At 34.1% G+C, this 14,740-nt stretch overlaps 1 protein-coding gene across 1 annotated transcript; it reads left to right on the forward strand.

Moving 5' to 3' along the window:
• Positions 1-478: 478 nt before the first annotated feature.
• On the forward strand, positions 479-6,910 carry LOC139527080 (ookinete maturation protein 1-like). The gene is made up of 3 exons (XM_071322346.1): positions 479-610; positions 1,872-1,982; positions 3,526-6,910. The coding sequence occupies exons 2-3, from the start codon at positions 1,876-1,878 to the stop codon at positions 6,836-6,838; spliced, it is 3,420 nt and encodes a 1,139-aa protein (XP_071178447.1). The 5' UTR covers positions 479-610; positions 1,872-1,875; the 3' UTR covers positions 6,839-6,910.
• Positions 6,911-14,740: the final 7,830 nt, after the last annotated feature.

Raw genomic sequence — 14,740 nt, forward strand, 5'->3', positions numbered from 1 at the left:
AAATGTTTTTGGAATGAATATGCATGTAATATTTGCCACTGTCCGTTGAATATTCTAGCATTCACTTATATTTTAATTATGGTTAACCATAATCCGTTCGACATAGTTATGAATATATTTAAGGCTCCGACGAGATGAAATGGCATGTAATAAATTTGATCGATTCTAACATCATATCTGAATTAAGAACCTTTCCATGAGAAAGCCATGCAAAATAAAAAAAAATTAATAATAACGACTGTTTATATATTTCGGCGAAGCATTGGAAAAAGTATTCCAAAGCATATTACCATGATTTTATTTTTTTGGCACAGTTGTGTGAATAAATCTAAATGTAACAAATATATAAGCATTCTAGGCGTTATCGAATGCATGCAGTGTGTGCACATCTTCAGATAACGTCGACAGTTTATGTGCAGCTAGGTCTAATGCATGGTAACATTTATGATTTTTTGTTTGTAACGTCACAATAGCGACCAGAAGAAACCTACTTGATCCTACTTCTCTGTTGTCGAAAGGAGCTTTTACTTCACGACAGCAAACATTAACGTAAATAATAAAACTGAACAGTCTTTGGTGATATTGAGATTTGAGTCAAATAGGGACGAAGGTAAGTGGCTTTATTTATATTTATACAATTAAATAGAAAATATACTTCGATAAAGGTCCACTCGATTATAGTAATAGTCCTGATATATATAGTATTTGGTCTTTTTCTAACAAAATTTTGGAACTATAAACAGGTGCGGATCCAGAGGGGGGGTTCCGGGGGTTTGACCCCCCCCCCCTTATTTTGGACGATCAATGCATTTGAATGGGGACATGTAATTGGAACCCCCCTTTTGTCCTGGGTTAGGACCCCCCCCCCCCTTTTAAAATGATTGGATCCACCCCTGCTAAATGAGTGCATGAGGCGGGTACTATATTTGGTATCGATGTCAAAGATAAATAAAAGTACAAATGAAGTCAACAATAAATTAACATAATTCTATATTTAGAACTGTATAAGGGATCATGAGGGCATAGTAAAATAAAAAGGACGTATATTTTAGTGAATTGATTCGGACTTACTTGTAGGATCTTGTGGGTTTAGTCCAATTCAAAGTCAAAGAAGACAACAAAAAAGAAACTATAAAAGCTATGTATATTCTGCACGTAAATACTCACAAGAAAGGCAATGTTTATTTAGGTTCCCTTTTTCCTGTTTTCCGTCTTGCTGAACTTAAGATCACATGGTAATGTTATTTGGAATAAGATCACATGGTAATGTTATTTGAAATAATATTGGTCATGGTTTTATCAGCTGCTTATATGTGTTGTGTAAAAGTTGTAATGAATTGTACAAATTATAATTTGTACAGACTTTTTGAACAAGTTATCAGAGTTTTATGAACCGCTTTACACAAATGGATGATGCAAGCAAACAGTCTTTTGTTTTGCATATTTCTGTCATATTTCCACAACTACATGGAACAGTCTAATATTGAGCATTGATAAAAAAAAAAACATTAGAACATACAAAGGCTTTTCGCTTTTTGTGGATACGGTTTTTGTATATGGAGAAAAATATAACTGGAATTTAAACCATTCAAGTATCCTCATTCCAAGTTTTAGGACAATAAGAATGGCACCAAATATTTTAGAAGATAAACTTGAATCACCTATTGCAAGAAAAAAAATCAAAAATCAAAAATCTTATAGTTTGTACAAAAACCCTGTACAAATTATAATTTCTATAAACTTACATCTTTTACACAACATATACATCATAATTATGTTTAATTGTTGACTTGTTTTATACTATTTTTTTTATTATTCTCGTTTACAACATGTTCTTACGCCTCTTTAAAATACCCTTTTTTAATTTTTAGAAGTATGTGCGATAGTGCACGAGAAATACCACCGGACAAGTCCGAAATGTTAGACCACCAGTGTGATATGGTAGTGGACCAAGACTACCAGGACGGAGAAATGTTTTCTCAGTAAGTATATTCTTTTAAGATAAGCACATACTTGTTTATGCAGTCGGGTATTGGTATCACGTCGCGTCGTCGTCGTCATCCGAATACGGATGGTTTCCGGGTAATAACTTTAGTATTAGTGAATAGAAATCGATCAATAAATTGTAACACAATGTTTATAACCACAAACGGAAGGTTGTGATTGATTTTGGGGGTTATGGTCCCATCGGTTTAGGAATTAGGGGCCGAAAGGGACCCAAAACATACATTTATCTAGTTTCAGGACAATAAGTTGTGTATTTCAATTAGTGTGAAATTCTACCACAATGTTCATACCATTTAGTTGAAGGTTGGGATTTATTTTAAGGGACAAACAGTCTAGAAATTAAGGACCAAAAAGGGACAAAAAAAGCATTTTGAAGTTTCGGGACAATAACTTATGGTTAACTGTATGGATATCTCTGACATTGTACCACAAGGTTCCATATAATGGAGGGAAGGCTTGGTGTCAGTTTGGGGTTAATTTTCCTGAACATTTAGGAATAAGGTGCCAAAAAGGGCCAAAAAGAATCATTTTTCTAGTTTAAAGACAATAACGTGTGTTTAAGTGTATGGATCTCTCTTACATTATACTACAAGGTTTCTTACTACAAAGGAAAGGCTGGAATTGAGTTTTGGTGTTATTGCTCCAAAGAAGGGGGGTTTCAATAAGTGAGGGGCCAAAAAAGGATCCCATATAAGCATTTTTGTAGTTTTCAGTCAGTAACATGTGTTTAATTATATAAATCTCTCTGAAAATATACCACAAGTTTCATACTACAAGAAGATGGTTATAGGGGGTAATGGATCAAACCTCTCTAATTCAGAGCTGTATCAAGCTTAAATTTTGTGTCCATACTTGCCCCAACTGTTCAGGGTTCGACCTCTGCGGTCGTATAAAGCTGCGCCCTGGGAAGCATCTGGTTTTGTTTAAAGAAGGTATATGAAATGAACTTCACTCTTTATAACCGGAGAATTGCAAATCTGAATATTAATCCACAATTGCAGAAGATGTCCAAAAATAAGGGGAGAAATCTGAAACATCCAAAACTAATAAGGTCATTCTTAAAGTTTCTTTGATCGAGTAGATTTATTTCGACCCCCATTCATTAGTTACATGTATGAACGTGAAGCATCTTCGCTGTCGTAGTAGTATTATGTATATGCTTATATTGTCCGGGGTCCCGGGTTCAAGTCATGTGTTTTTTAGAATTTTTGTCTGAATTTTCCGTATAAATGTAAACTAAATTAATGGATAATCATCATAATTATATGAAAAAAATACATGCATATTAAAAGGGATAAGCAGTTGGGATAGTTTATCAGACATGCATTAGAGACGTAGGTTGTCAAATAATATTGACACATATACAAGTTGCTATGGAGAAATTTAAATATTAAGTCTGAGGAAAAAATCCGAGGGGTTACACAATATTGAAGAAAGAAAGTGTATGACCTATCATTTTAAAAGGGTGAAGATGTATTGAAATATTACATACAGCAAATGACTTTATTTTAAATTCAGGTTGGCACAGAATAATCAAAATCTTGAGTCAGACATTGATGCAATTGATGAAGAAATTAAAAGAAAGAATAAAAGAATCATCGAATTGGAATTAATGCTAGAAGAAAAGCAAGATTGGTTAAATCTGAAGTCACAAATGGTAAAGAAGCTTGAGGGAGAGTTAAGTCATGTCCAAGCACGTCACCCCGAGGGATTCACTTTTGATGATACCGGAACTAGTATTGTCCCAAAATCATTGGAACAAACATTAAAAGATCTGGAGAGAGAAGAGAGAGAAGAAAAATTCCGTACAAGGTACATGCCCGTTTATCACAGGGAAATCGAAGTATTTCGAAAAGGAGGCAAATACCCAACAAATGCCCCGTATTTTAATGAAGTTTCCATAGCAACAGAATTTTTAAAACGCAAATATTTAGAGGCGTTTGGTGAGTGTTTTTCTTTCGATTACAAGAAGAAGTCTTTTCCAATAAAACCAGACCCATCCCCTCGTACACACATCAGACCATCCCAGGCATCTTTTATTCATCAAGAGGATAACAGGGAATTCTTGGTTTCTGGTCATCTTGGTGAGGTAGAGCTACTCCCAGTTGTCACAGAGTCATGTGATCTGGAACGGTTTTCCGAAATTCCAGCAAAACCAGGAATAATAAAAAATGAACCAGCTGAGATATGCTGGCAAGATGGAGATAGTTCTCCTGATATGTGGAGGACAAGACCAATACTTGCACGCCCCAAAACACAACGACCATCTAATGATAAGAAACCAGTAAAACGTGCTAATGTGAAAGAGTTGACAAACGGAAATAATCTATCTAATATCTATAATAACAATGGAACAAACAAAACACTTCCAACTGAAATATTTAAAGAATGTGCTCTCAAAAGATCTGTTAGTATGGACTCTGTTTTCGTAGGAGATGGTACAAAAATGCGTCCAAATTTTATATGGCGGATGGGTGACGAATGTGTTTCCTTAGAAAACTATATTCATGTGTATACCAGAAATCCAGAAGAATTGTACGAAGCTGTCAAAAATCGGGGTATTGAAAAAGAGGAAGAAGACTACGAGGAAAATGTACTAGTATTGTATGCTGTAATCAAAGCTAATCTAATCGGTATCGATAAAACTAAAATTAAGTCAAATTTACGAATTTTGGATTATTTCATCAGAGAAGAAGAAGAAAAAGAAAAAGGTAAATCAACACAGAAACAAGTCCACACTGAGAACGTTGACAAGACCGCCATAGATATTACCCTTAATGATAAAATAAGAGACAAGAAGAAAAAGATAGCTCTGCCACCAATCCAAACCGGGAGTTTTTATGAGGATATAGACAGTGCCGATAAATTCGATTATGAGCAGAAACCTAGTACTAGTTTTGACATTATGTTTGAAAAACCAAAGAAACGAATGTCTAAACCCAAACTCTCCTCCGAAAAAAGAAAAATCGTCAATTTGATACCTAACGTCACAGACCAGAATATAAAGAGCAATGAACACAAAGAAGATATTAAACATGAAGAAAAGAAAAATATAAGTTTTGACATTATGTTTGAAAGTCCAAAGGAACAAAGGACTAAACCAAAACTGACTTCTGCTGGAAGAAAGGCAAAGTTACAATTGAAACATTCTATTGATGAAAAGAAAGATAAATGTCATGATAACGAACAAAAAGAAGAGACAACTGCTGACAGTCAAATTGCTGTTGAAAATGCTGATGGTGCATTCAAAGAAGAGCAGGCATTGAAGAAACACGTAAGTTTTGATTTCGAGAGTCCCAAGAAACTGAAACCTAAACCAAAGATGAGCTTTATGAAGAGAAAGCAAAAAAACGAAACCAAAAATAACATTGATGATAACGAGGTCCAAAAAGAAAAGAAGCATGAGAAATCGCCTAAAGAACCTAGTAAAACAGCTGAGGTAAAACTTTTAAATGGAGGAAAACTCGGAGGAAAGTTTACAAATGGAAAACTCGGAGGAAAGTTCACAGATGGAAAACTTGGAGGAAAGTTCACAGATGGAAAACTTGGAGGAAAGTTCACAAATGAAAAGCTCGGAGGAAAGTTTACAAATGACGTTTTGATCAAAAGGAAAGATAACAATGAAAATCGGTTCAGATTCTCATTTCTTCATCAAACCAGTTCTATCCCAAGCAGAATCCCTGTTATGGTTAGGAGATCTAATGGACAAAACACGTCTTTAACCAGACTAAATAATGAAAGTCCACAATCAAATTCAGTCAGACGTATTCCTTTCAGTGTATTGAAGGTTAATAACAAAAAACACAAAGCAAAAACAACAGGTCCTTTAGCTGTAAGATCGACCCCGGAGAGAAAAACATCAGTAATACGAGGAACTGATCTAAAAACCAATAGCACAAGAAATGCCAAAAGTCCAAACGATGACAGTGGATTGCCTAGAAAGAAAGAGAGAGGTATACAATTGCCTAGAATCACTCGGACAAGAAAATCTAGAATACCGGTCCGAATAAAGGGCTATGTTTGGAATACTTACAAGAATGAAAACAAGCAGAAGATAGATGAAAGTAGACGCTTACTTGCACCTTTAAGCAGAATTCCAATTCCAAAAGATAAAATACGTCGTCCAAGTAACTGTATTATACCAAGGCTCGATCCAAATGAAAATTTACCCCAAATATGTCAGAGTTTTTCAAAGAGAGATGAGCAAGCTAAAATTCCTGAAGCAAATCGAAATCTTGTTTCTCCTAATCCCGTGAGGATAGGGGAGAAAGGTGAAAGAATTTCTTCAGGATCAACATTAGAATTCCTGCAGTTACCGTCAATAACTACCAAGAATGCAATGGTAAATACAAGTAATCCTGTATCAAACTCAGAACTAACTCGTCTCACACAAATAAAAGGAAGAAAGGAATCCGTCGAGGAAAACAGAATAGTATCTCCTTCTGTTATGGGAACGTTACCACCAATAGTCGGCAGAAGTGACACGTATATAGACCGACCCCTGTCAGCCTCTGGATTCAGAAAACTCCCGCCAATAAATAGCACAGGCAAAACAACGATGGAACGTCCGATGTCGTCTGCTAGTTTATCGCCATTGTTTACTGCATTTGAGAATACAGAACACAGACCATTATCGGCATGTGGATCACCAAAACTTTCACCAATCATAGATGGAAATACGTTTGAAATAATACCTACGTCATCATTATCTGGGTATTCACTACTCCCACCCATACCAAGTTATAAGCGAGGCTCAGACGAAGACGAAAAAGTATATGTTGAACAATCCAACCGAGATGAAACTGATTTAACACCCAATAGGGCAGAATAATTATGGCGGCTTTTTCCTGTTATTTTATTTGTATACATGTTTTGTTTAATTAATATAAAGATTTTGTCTATATACGTAGATTTATATTTATGAAAAGGAAAAAGGCCAACGAAGGAAAATATCGGATTCCAGAGAAATTAAACATTTACGAAACGAGTGTTATGGAAACTTAAACCGGTATTTTACATTTCTGTAGTCTTTGATTTGTGGGGTCATATTTCTCCATCTTAATTTATTTTGTGCATTATTCTCTTTCCCTGCGTAAATATACATGTATGTGCCGGCCGAGAAGGAGATATATACATGCAGGAGAAAAAAAGTTTGCATGGCAATAAAAAAAGGTCTGTCCTTTGTTCTTACAAATCATAAACTATATGTTGTTATAATACTTAGTAATCGACATGTTACTTTTCGATTGATAAAAATGTCACTCTAAATTTCATGCTCATGCGTACGAGGTGCCTTCTATATTGACCTTGATCAGGAACGCTCTGAACCAAAAATATGAAAGCCAGAATTCTACATGCATTAACTTGATATATAGAAACGGTAAACCCCATTCGACCTAAGGAACCTAATAAACAAGAGGTCCACGATGTTGGCCTGTAGAATGTATTTTGGTTTAATGCGTCACTATCTAATTGAAGTACTCTCACATCTCGTGTTATTCAAAAGCACCAAGCCCTACAAGAAAAGATAGAGACAGAAACCTAGCCATCGCAAGTTCTCCAAGACCGCGAAAAAATAAATTGTACGTTCATGGGGGTCAGCGTCTAGGGGATATTGTGACTGTTGGTATTCATCAATGGGACCGATGAAAAAAAAAACAATAGCAGAAGCGGTACACAAATTCCAATAGCAAACACAATTCATACCCTGGTGTGATAAAAACAAACCAACATAATCATAGTCAATCTATAGCGAATAATAAGAAAAACGCCAAAATGATCATGCCTTAAAAGAGAGGACTTGAATAATAGGAAACATCTTGACAAATTATGGCATTTTTTTCCACTCATAAAATTGAGAATTAGAATGATGAATGTGTCAAAGAGACAACAACCCGACCAAAGGGTAAAAGAAAATTAAACAGCACAAGACCATCAATGGGTCTTCAACATAAAACATAAAAGGCTAACAAAAGCCAGAGACTCATGCCTAGGGAAAGACATATTGATCACAGGATTGCATGTGTTTAATTGTTGCAGAAACACTAAAATGAATAAAATGTGCATTTTATGGTAATTTATTTGCAGTTTATTGTATGAATAAATGTTTACAGAGTTTTCAAACAGATATTTTGAATGACAGTTGTCACAGGGGGAGTAGGATTTGCTAATTTTTCCGGAGAATTTGAGATCACACTAGTTTTGTGTAAAAAGGTTCGTGTTGCGTTTGCTTAATATTATCAGTGTTCTGCTATGTGCTTTTATTTTATTTCAATGTTTAGTATGGTTTTCACCGCTAATTTAACAGTCTTGTCTATCCTTTGTCTTGGAAAGAATTGAAAAGTTTTAGATGATTAATCAAGATTTACGAATACTTAAACTCAACGTACAGTTTTAATTATTTCGTTATTTGACGTATGATTTTTTGTTTTTTTTAAATTTTAGATTAAGAAATCAAAAATTGAAAACGGACGTTTGGAGTATCTTTTTAAAAAGTGCAAAACGGAATAAAAACGAAGCGAAACCAAACCAAACAAAGTCTGCCGAAATGAAGCGAAACAAAAAAAATTTCAAAAATGAAACGAAACGGACAAAACGAAGTATTACGAAACGAAATTAAATGAACATTATATTTTATTTAAAATACGATATATATAAAAAATCTCAAATATGATTTTTTGTTCAATCAAAGTGATTAATGAATGTAAAATAGTGAAATAAGAATTCGTTTATAGCGGCCAGTATGGTTCAATTTTGTCAAAATAAGCCAAGACATATTGATGATGAATTATTCACTTGCAAGTAAATAAGTCGACCTCATTAAATCCGTATTCATGTGAATTTCAATTTAACCCCTTAGCCAGAGATGGATAACGCATGAATCGTGCATGCTGGGCTATTTAAAGTAATGTAATGTGTACATTGAAAGTGAAGCAAAGTTAAATCATTTGATTGGTTGATTCAATCCACAAAACATAATTCCTTTACAGACAAAAACGATGATTAGCAAATATTTTTAATCTATAATATGTAATTAAACTGCCATAGAAGAAACTAATTGCACGAGTTCCTGACAGTTCCTGTCCATTCGTTTTTGATATATTTTGTCATTTGATTTTCCTCTGAGTTCGGTATTTTTGTGATTTTACTTTTCCCCGCTATCTATTTATATTTATATCTATATTTATGGTTATATCGCTTAAATGACCATCGGATGTCTTCGGAGGTCATTTCGATAATTAATTAGATGGCGTCTAGAATAAAATACACACGAAACAAATTAAATATATCCGAGCCTATGCCCTGTAAACTGTTTATATTAGACTTTTATAATTTGGATAAAATTAATGTTTCCATTATTATATATAGATCAGAATTTGAGTCAAATCGGTGAACATCACAGTGAATTTATCAGCTAGTATAATGAAAAAAATAAAACAAGAAACATACGAATCAAAGCCAATAAAGTTGAATAAAAAATAGATATTACTCTGCGCGAGGCATATATTTCATAATAAGAAACACTTCCATTATCATGAGTATGATCATTGATTTTAATTTAAAGAAGAGCTTGTATTTCCCTTAACAATGAGATATCAGTATCCTAAAAATGAGATACCAGTATCCCTAAACAATGAGATATCAGTATCATAAATAATTTTATATCAGTATCCCTAAACAATGAGATATCAGTATCCCTAAACAATGAGATATCAGTATCCCTAAACAATGGGATATCAGTATCCCTAAACAATGAGATATCAGTATCCCTAAACAATGAGCTATCAGTATCCCGAAACAATGAGATATCAGTATTCCGAAACAATGAGATATCAGTATTCCGAAACAATGAGATATCAGTATCCCTAAACAATGAGATATCAGTATCCTTAACAATGAGATATCAGTATCCCTAAACAATGAGATATCAGTATCCCTAAACAATGAGATATCAGTATCCCTAATCAATGAGATATCAGTATCCTGAAACATTGAGCCATCAGTATCCCTAAACAATGAGCTTTCAGTATCCCGAAACAATGAGATATCAGTATCCCTTAACAATGAGATATCAGTATCCCTAAACAATAAGATATCAGTATCCCCAAACAATGAGATATCAGTATCCCTAAACAATGAGATATCAGTATCCATTAATAATGAGATATCAGTATCCCTAAACAATGAGATATCAGTATCCTGAAACATTGAGCTATCAGTATCCCTAAACAATGAGCTATCAGTATCCCAAAACAATGAACTATCAGTTTCCCGAAACAATGAGATATCAGTATCCCGAAACAATGAGATATCAGTATCCCTTAACAATGAGATATCATTATCCCTAAACAATGAGATATCAGTATCCCTAAACAATGAGATATCAGTATCCCTAAACAATGAGATATCAGTATCCCTAAACAATGAGATATCAGTATCCCTAAACAATAAGATATCAGTATCCCTAAACAATGAGATATCAGTATCCCTAAACAATGAGATATCAGTATCCCTTAACAATGAGATATCAGTATCCATTAACAATGAGCTATCAGTATCCCTAGTCAATGAGCTATCAGTATCCCTAAACAGAGATATCAGTATCCCTAAACAATGCGTTATCAGTATCCCTAAACAATGAGCTATCAGTATCCCGAAACAATGAGTTATCAGTATCCCTAAACAATGAGATATCAATATCCCTAAACAATGAGATATCAGTATCCCTAAACAATGAGATATCACTATCCCTAAACAATGAGATATCAGTATCCCTAAACAATGAGATATCAGTATTCCTAAACAATGAGATATCAGTATCCCTAAAGAATGGGATATCAGTCAATCTAATTAAAAACCGATCTCTCATCGCTCTTGTTTTCTGATCTGTCGCGTGGGAGATCTAACGAAACCGGCTTTAAGGTCATATGTGAGTGAACTTACAGTTATGAATTTATAAAGATATGCAAATGAGTTGGCGACCTTTTAATAAGCAAAAAAAGTTTATGAATTATTTTGACTGACGATTTCGTCGTAAATAAAATGAGTTACATTCCTTTGCCTTACGTTAAACTTTCAAGATCGTGGAAGACTCAATTTCATTGGTCGAAAAAGACACACCTACGAGGTCACTCACATGTGACCTCAAAGCGGGTTTCGTTAGATCTCCCACGCGACATATCAGAAACAGGAGCGGTGAGAGATCCGTTTTATAATTAGATTGGATATCAGTATCCCTAAACAATGAGATATCAGTATCCCTAAACAATGAGCTATCAGTATCCCGAAACAATGAGGTATCAGTATTCCGAAACAATGAGATATCAGTATTCCGAAACAAAGAGATATCAGTATCCCTAAACAATGAGATATCAGTATCCCTAAACAATGAGATATCAGTATCCTGAAACATTTAGCTATAAGTATCCCTAAACAATGAGCTATCAGTATCCCAAAACAATGAGCTATCAGTATCCCGAAACAATGAGATATCAGTATCCCGAAACAATGATATATCAGTATCCCTTAACAATGAGATATCAGTATCCTGAAACAATGAGATATCAGTATCCTGAAACAATGAGATATCAGTATCCTGAAACAATGAGATATCAGTATCCTGAAACATTTAGCTATCAGTATCCCTAAACAATGAGATATCAGTATTCCGAAACAAAGAGATATCAATATCCCTAAACAATGAGATATCAGTATCCCTAAACAATGAGATATCAGTATCCTGAAACATTTAGCTATCAGTATCCCTAAACAATGAGCTATCAGTATCCCAAAACAATGAGCTATCAGTATCCCGAAACAATGAGATATCAGTATCCCTTAACAATGAGATATCAGTATCCCTTAACAATGAGATATCAGTATACCTAAACAATAAGGGTTTTGGAGCCACTGAAGGCCCAAGAAGCTATAGAACAAATTATGCAAAAACATGCTTTCTGGATGTTCCGACGCCCATTTCATAATCTGAAAATGCAAGTTTTGTATTAATAATTGTTTGACAATATTTTGGTCTCAAAATGTATAAATTCAGTGTAAGACTTAAGTTTCTAGGGACAACATCAAAAGACCAATGTGAATGATAAAGAAAAAATGGAATTCACATAGTTAAATCTGTGGCTGCTGTTTTTTTTTTTTTTTTAAACTCATGAACAAGTTCATAACAAAATTACTAGATTACAAAAGGAATGTAACACTAACAGAATACAGAAGGGCAATCAATGAACAATAGACAAATAAATAAGAAACATTGATCCCGAAAAATCAGGGCTACGTCTGAGGGAAAACAGAATTTGCTTCTTGCAAGGCACTTGCTGTGAACACAATTTGATATGGAGACAAGCGTTTAGTTTAGAAATTTCCTACATGAAGCATTTAAAATATGTTAAAATAAAAGTGAGGTAAGGTTTCCTGAGACAAGATACCTCAAGTTTAATAAAACCAATTTTCAGACATATCAAGTATATTTAAATAATATTTTTACTTTTATTATCAAAAAGATTGGGAAGTGTTTTGCGATGTTTTTGGTAAAAAAGATGAATTTACGAAGAATCTGGTGCCATCTCATACTTTAGATTAGACCTGCTGAGTTATTTATTTTTAATACATTGCCAGTCAGGTAATTTATTTTCAAACTACCACAGAACAAACCATTTATTTTTGTGATTATCAAGGCTGAGTTATTTATTTTCAAAATCCTCCCCCTAAGGACTTTCTTTTCTTAGGAAAAACATTGTTTTAAAATTATTTAAAGCTGCACTAAACACATTGATTAATCTCTAGCAGATTATAAGCGTTACAGATGATTCATTCCGAAATATTTTGTTTTCACAATAAATAAAAAAAAAAAAAAAAAAAAAATACAGCGAATTCCGAATTCATTTGGTCGAAATGGACACAAGGAATTTCTGGTTGAAAAGTCAACTCCATTTACATAATCGTGCTTGTTTTACACTTATACAAAAACGTCACTTGCTTGATAAAGAAAGCATCCATAATTTAGATGTACAGACATGATTTATAACAAACATTTTTAGAAATGATTACCTCCAAGAGGGAATTGAGAATAGAAATATGGACTCTCAGGTTCTTTTCCGACCGACGGCAAAACGATTTCGAAAGAGGGTAATTTCCGTTTGGCTGTGTGGGATGAACAAGTATGCAGTAATGTCCGGTCAGAATGGGGCATACATAGAGAATGACACGCTCTGTGAATGTTGAGAGATCTTGCAACAACTCGTCTTGTAGAATATTTGTGTTCACATTGAACTTTTTTTCACTGCTATTCCTTATTTTCTTGTCCCTTTTTTTTAAATTCAGGGTTTTGTCACGTTTAATAGTACTAATTGGGAATAACTTTATCGTTTTTCACCAAATAACAGTTATCAACTCAAATCAAAATGCTGAAATACTGTACACCGGTTGACTGTAAGTTCTTGTGGATGGTCAAGATGACACTTGTCACAGAAAAAAATGACATCTCTATACCTGAAACTAAGGTTAATTTACAGAGATGTTTTTTTTCTGAGACACGTTCGTACGTGGATGATGAATAAATGACGGGAAATTCAACCTCAGCGTAATAACTATTTTATTATAGTGATACAAATCAGTATACACTGGCTTGTTATTATATATTAGATTAATATAACAGTTACGAGTATATATAAGTAGATATAGGAAGATGTGGTATGAGTGCCAATGAGACAACTCTCTATCCAAATAACAATTTATAAAAGTAAACCATTATAGATCAAGCCGAGGTATGGCCTTCAACACGGAGCCTAGTCTCATACCGAACAACAAGCTATAAAGGGCCCTAAAATTACTAGTGTAAGACCATTTAATCGGGAAAAACAACGGTCTAATCTATATAAAAATACGAGAAACGAAAAACACGTTAAAATTACATGAACAAACGACAGATTCCTTACTTAAGACAGGTGTTCGTTCATTTGTATATCTTTCTATTCTACTGTTCTAAAAAAGTGCTGTGCAAGTACATGGTGGACACTCTTCAGTAATAAATCGATTGTTCTAAAAGATTGTTAGTCTTGTATGTTTCGAGTTTAGTGTGACGTCCATTTTCCCTGAACTAGTACACACTTTTATTTAGCGGCCAGCTGAGGACTTTCTCGCTATTGGTGGTGTTTGGCTATTTTCTGGTCTTCGGTCGAGTTGTTGTCTCTTTGACATGTTCTTCATTTATAAGTGATTTATTAAACTGAAGAATTTCTAGTGTTTCCGTTTTCAAACAAGTGAATAATTATGACACTCAAGTGGGAAATGCTTACTGCTATCTTTTCTGTCATATTCATCAAATTGAGAAAGGAAATGGGGAATGTGTCAAAGCGACAACAACCTGACCATAGAGCAATCAACAGCCGAATGCCACCAATGGGTCTTCAATGTAGCGAGAAACTCTCGCACCCGTAGGCGTCCTTCAGTTGGCCCCTTAAAAAATATGTATACTAGTAAAGATGAACAGATTTTACTTTCCATGTGATTTATATCATATGAATGTTCATTTAAGGTAGATCATAAGTAAATGTTTTTTTAGAAAGAATTTTCTTATAATTTGCCAAAATGAAGATTTAAATATGCTTTTTTCAAAAATATAATAAAAAGTATGGGTCACCGTGCTATTTTTTAAGCTATGAATCGTTGAAAATTGCCCAAATTTGGTTGGTTTGTTCATGAAAAAACACATAAGAGT

The sequence above is a fragment of the Mytilus edulis genome, chromosome 6 (genome assembly GCF_963676685.1).
Source record: "Mytilus edulis chromosome 6, xbMytEdul2.2, whole genome shotgun sequence".
In the NCBI taxonomy this organism is placed as follows: Eukaryota; Metazoa; Mollusca; class Bivalvia; order Mytilida; family Mytilidae; genus Mytilus; species Mytilus edulis.

Coding starts and splice junctions, on each gene's coding strand:
- LOC139527080 (XM_071322346.1), top strand. CDS start 1,876: ATGTGCGATAGTGCACGAGAAATACCACCGGACAAGTCCGAAATGTTA. Junction 1,983..3,525: donor GACGGAGAAATGTTTTCTCA/GTAAGTATATTC, acceptor TTTTAAATTCAG/GTTGGCACAGAATAATCAAA.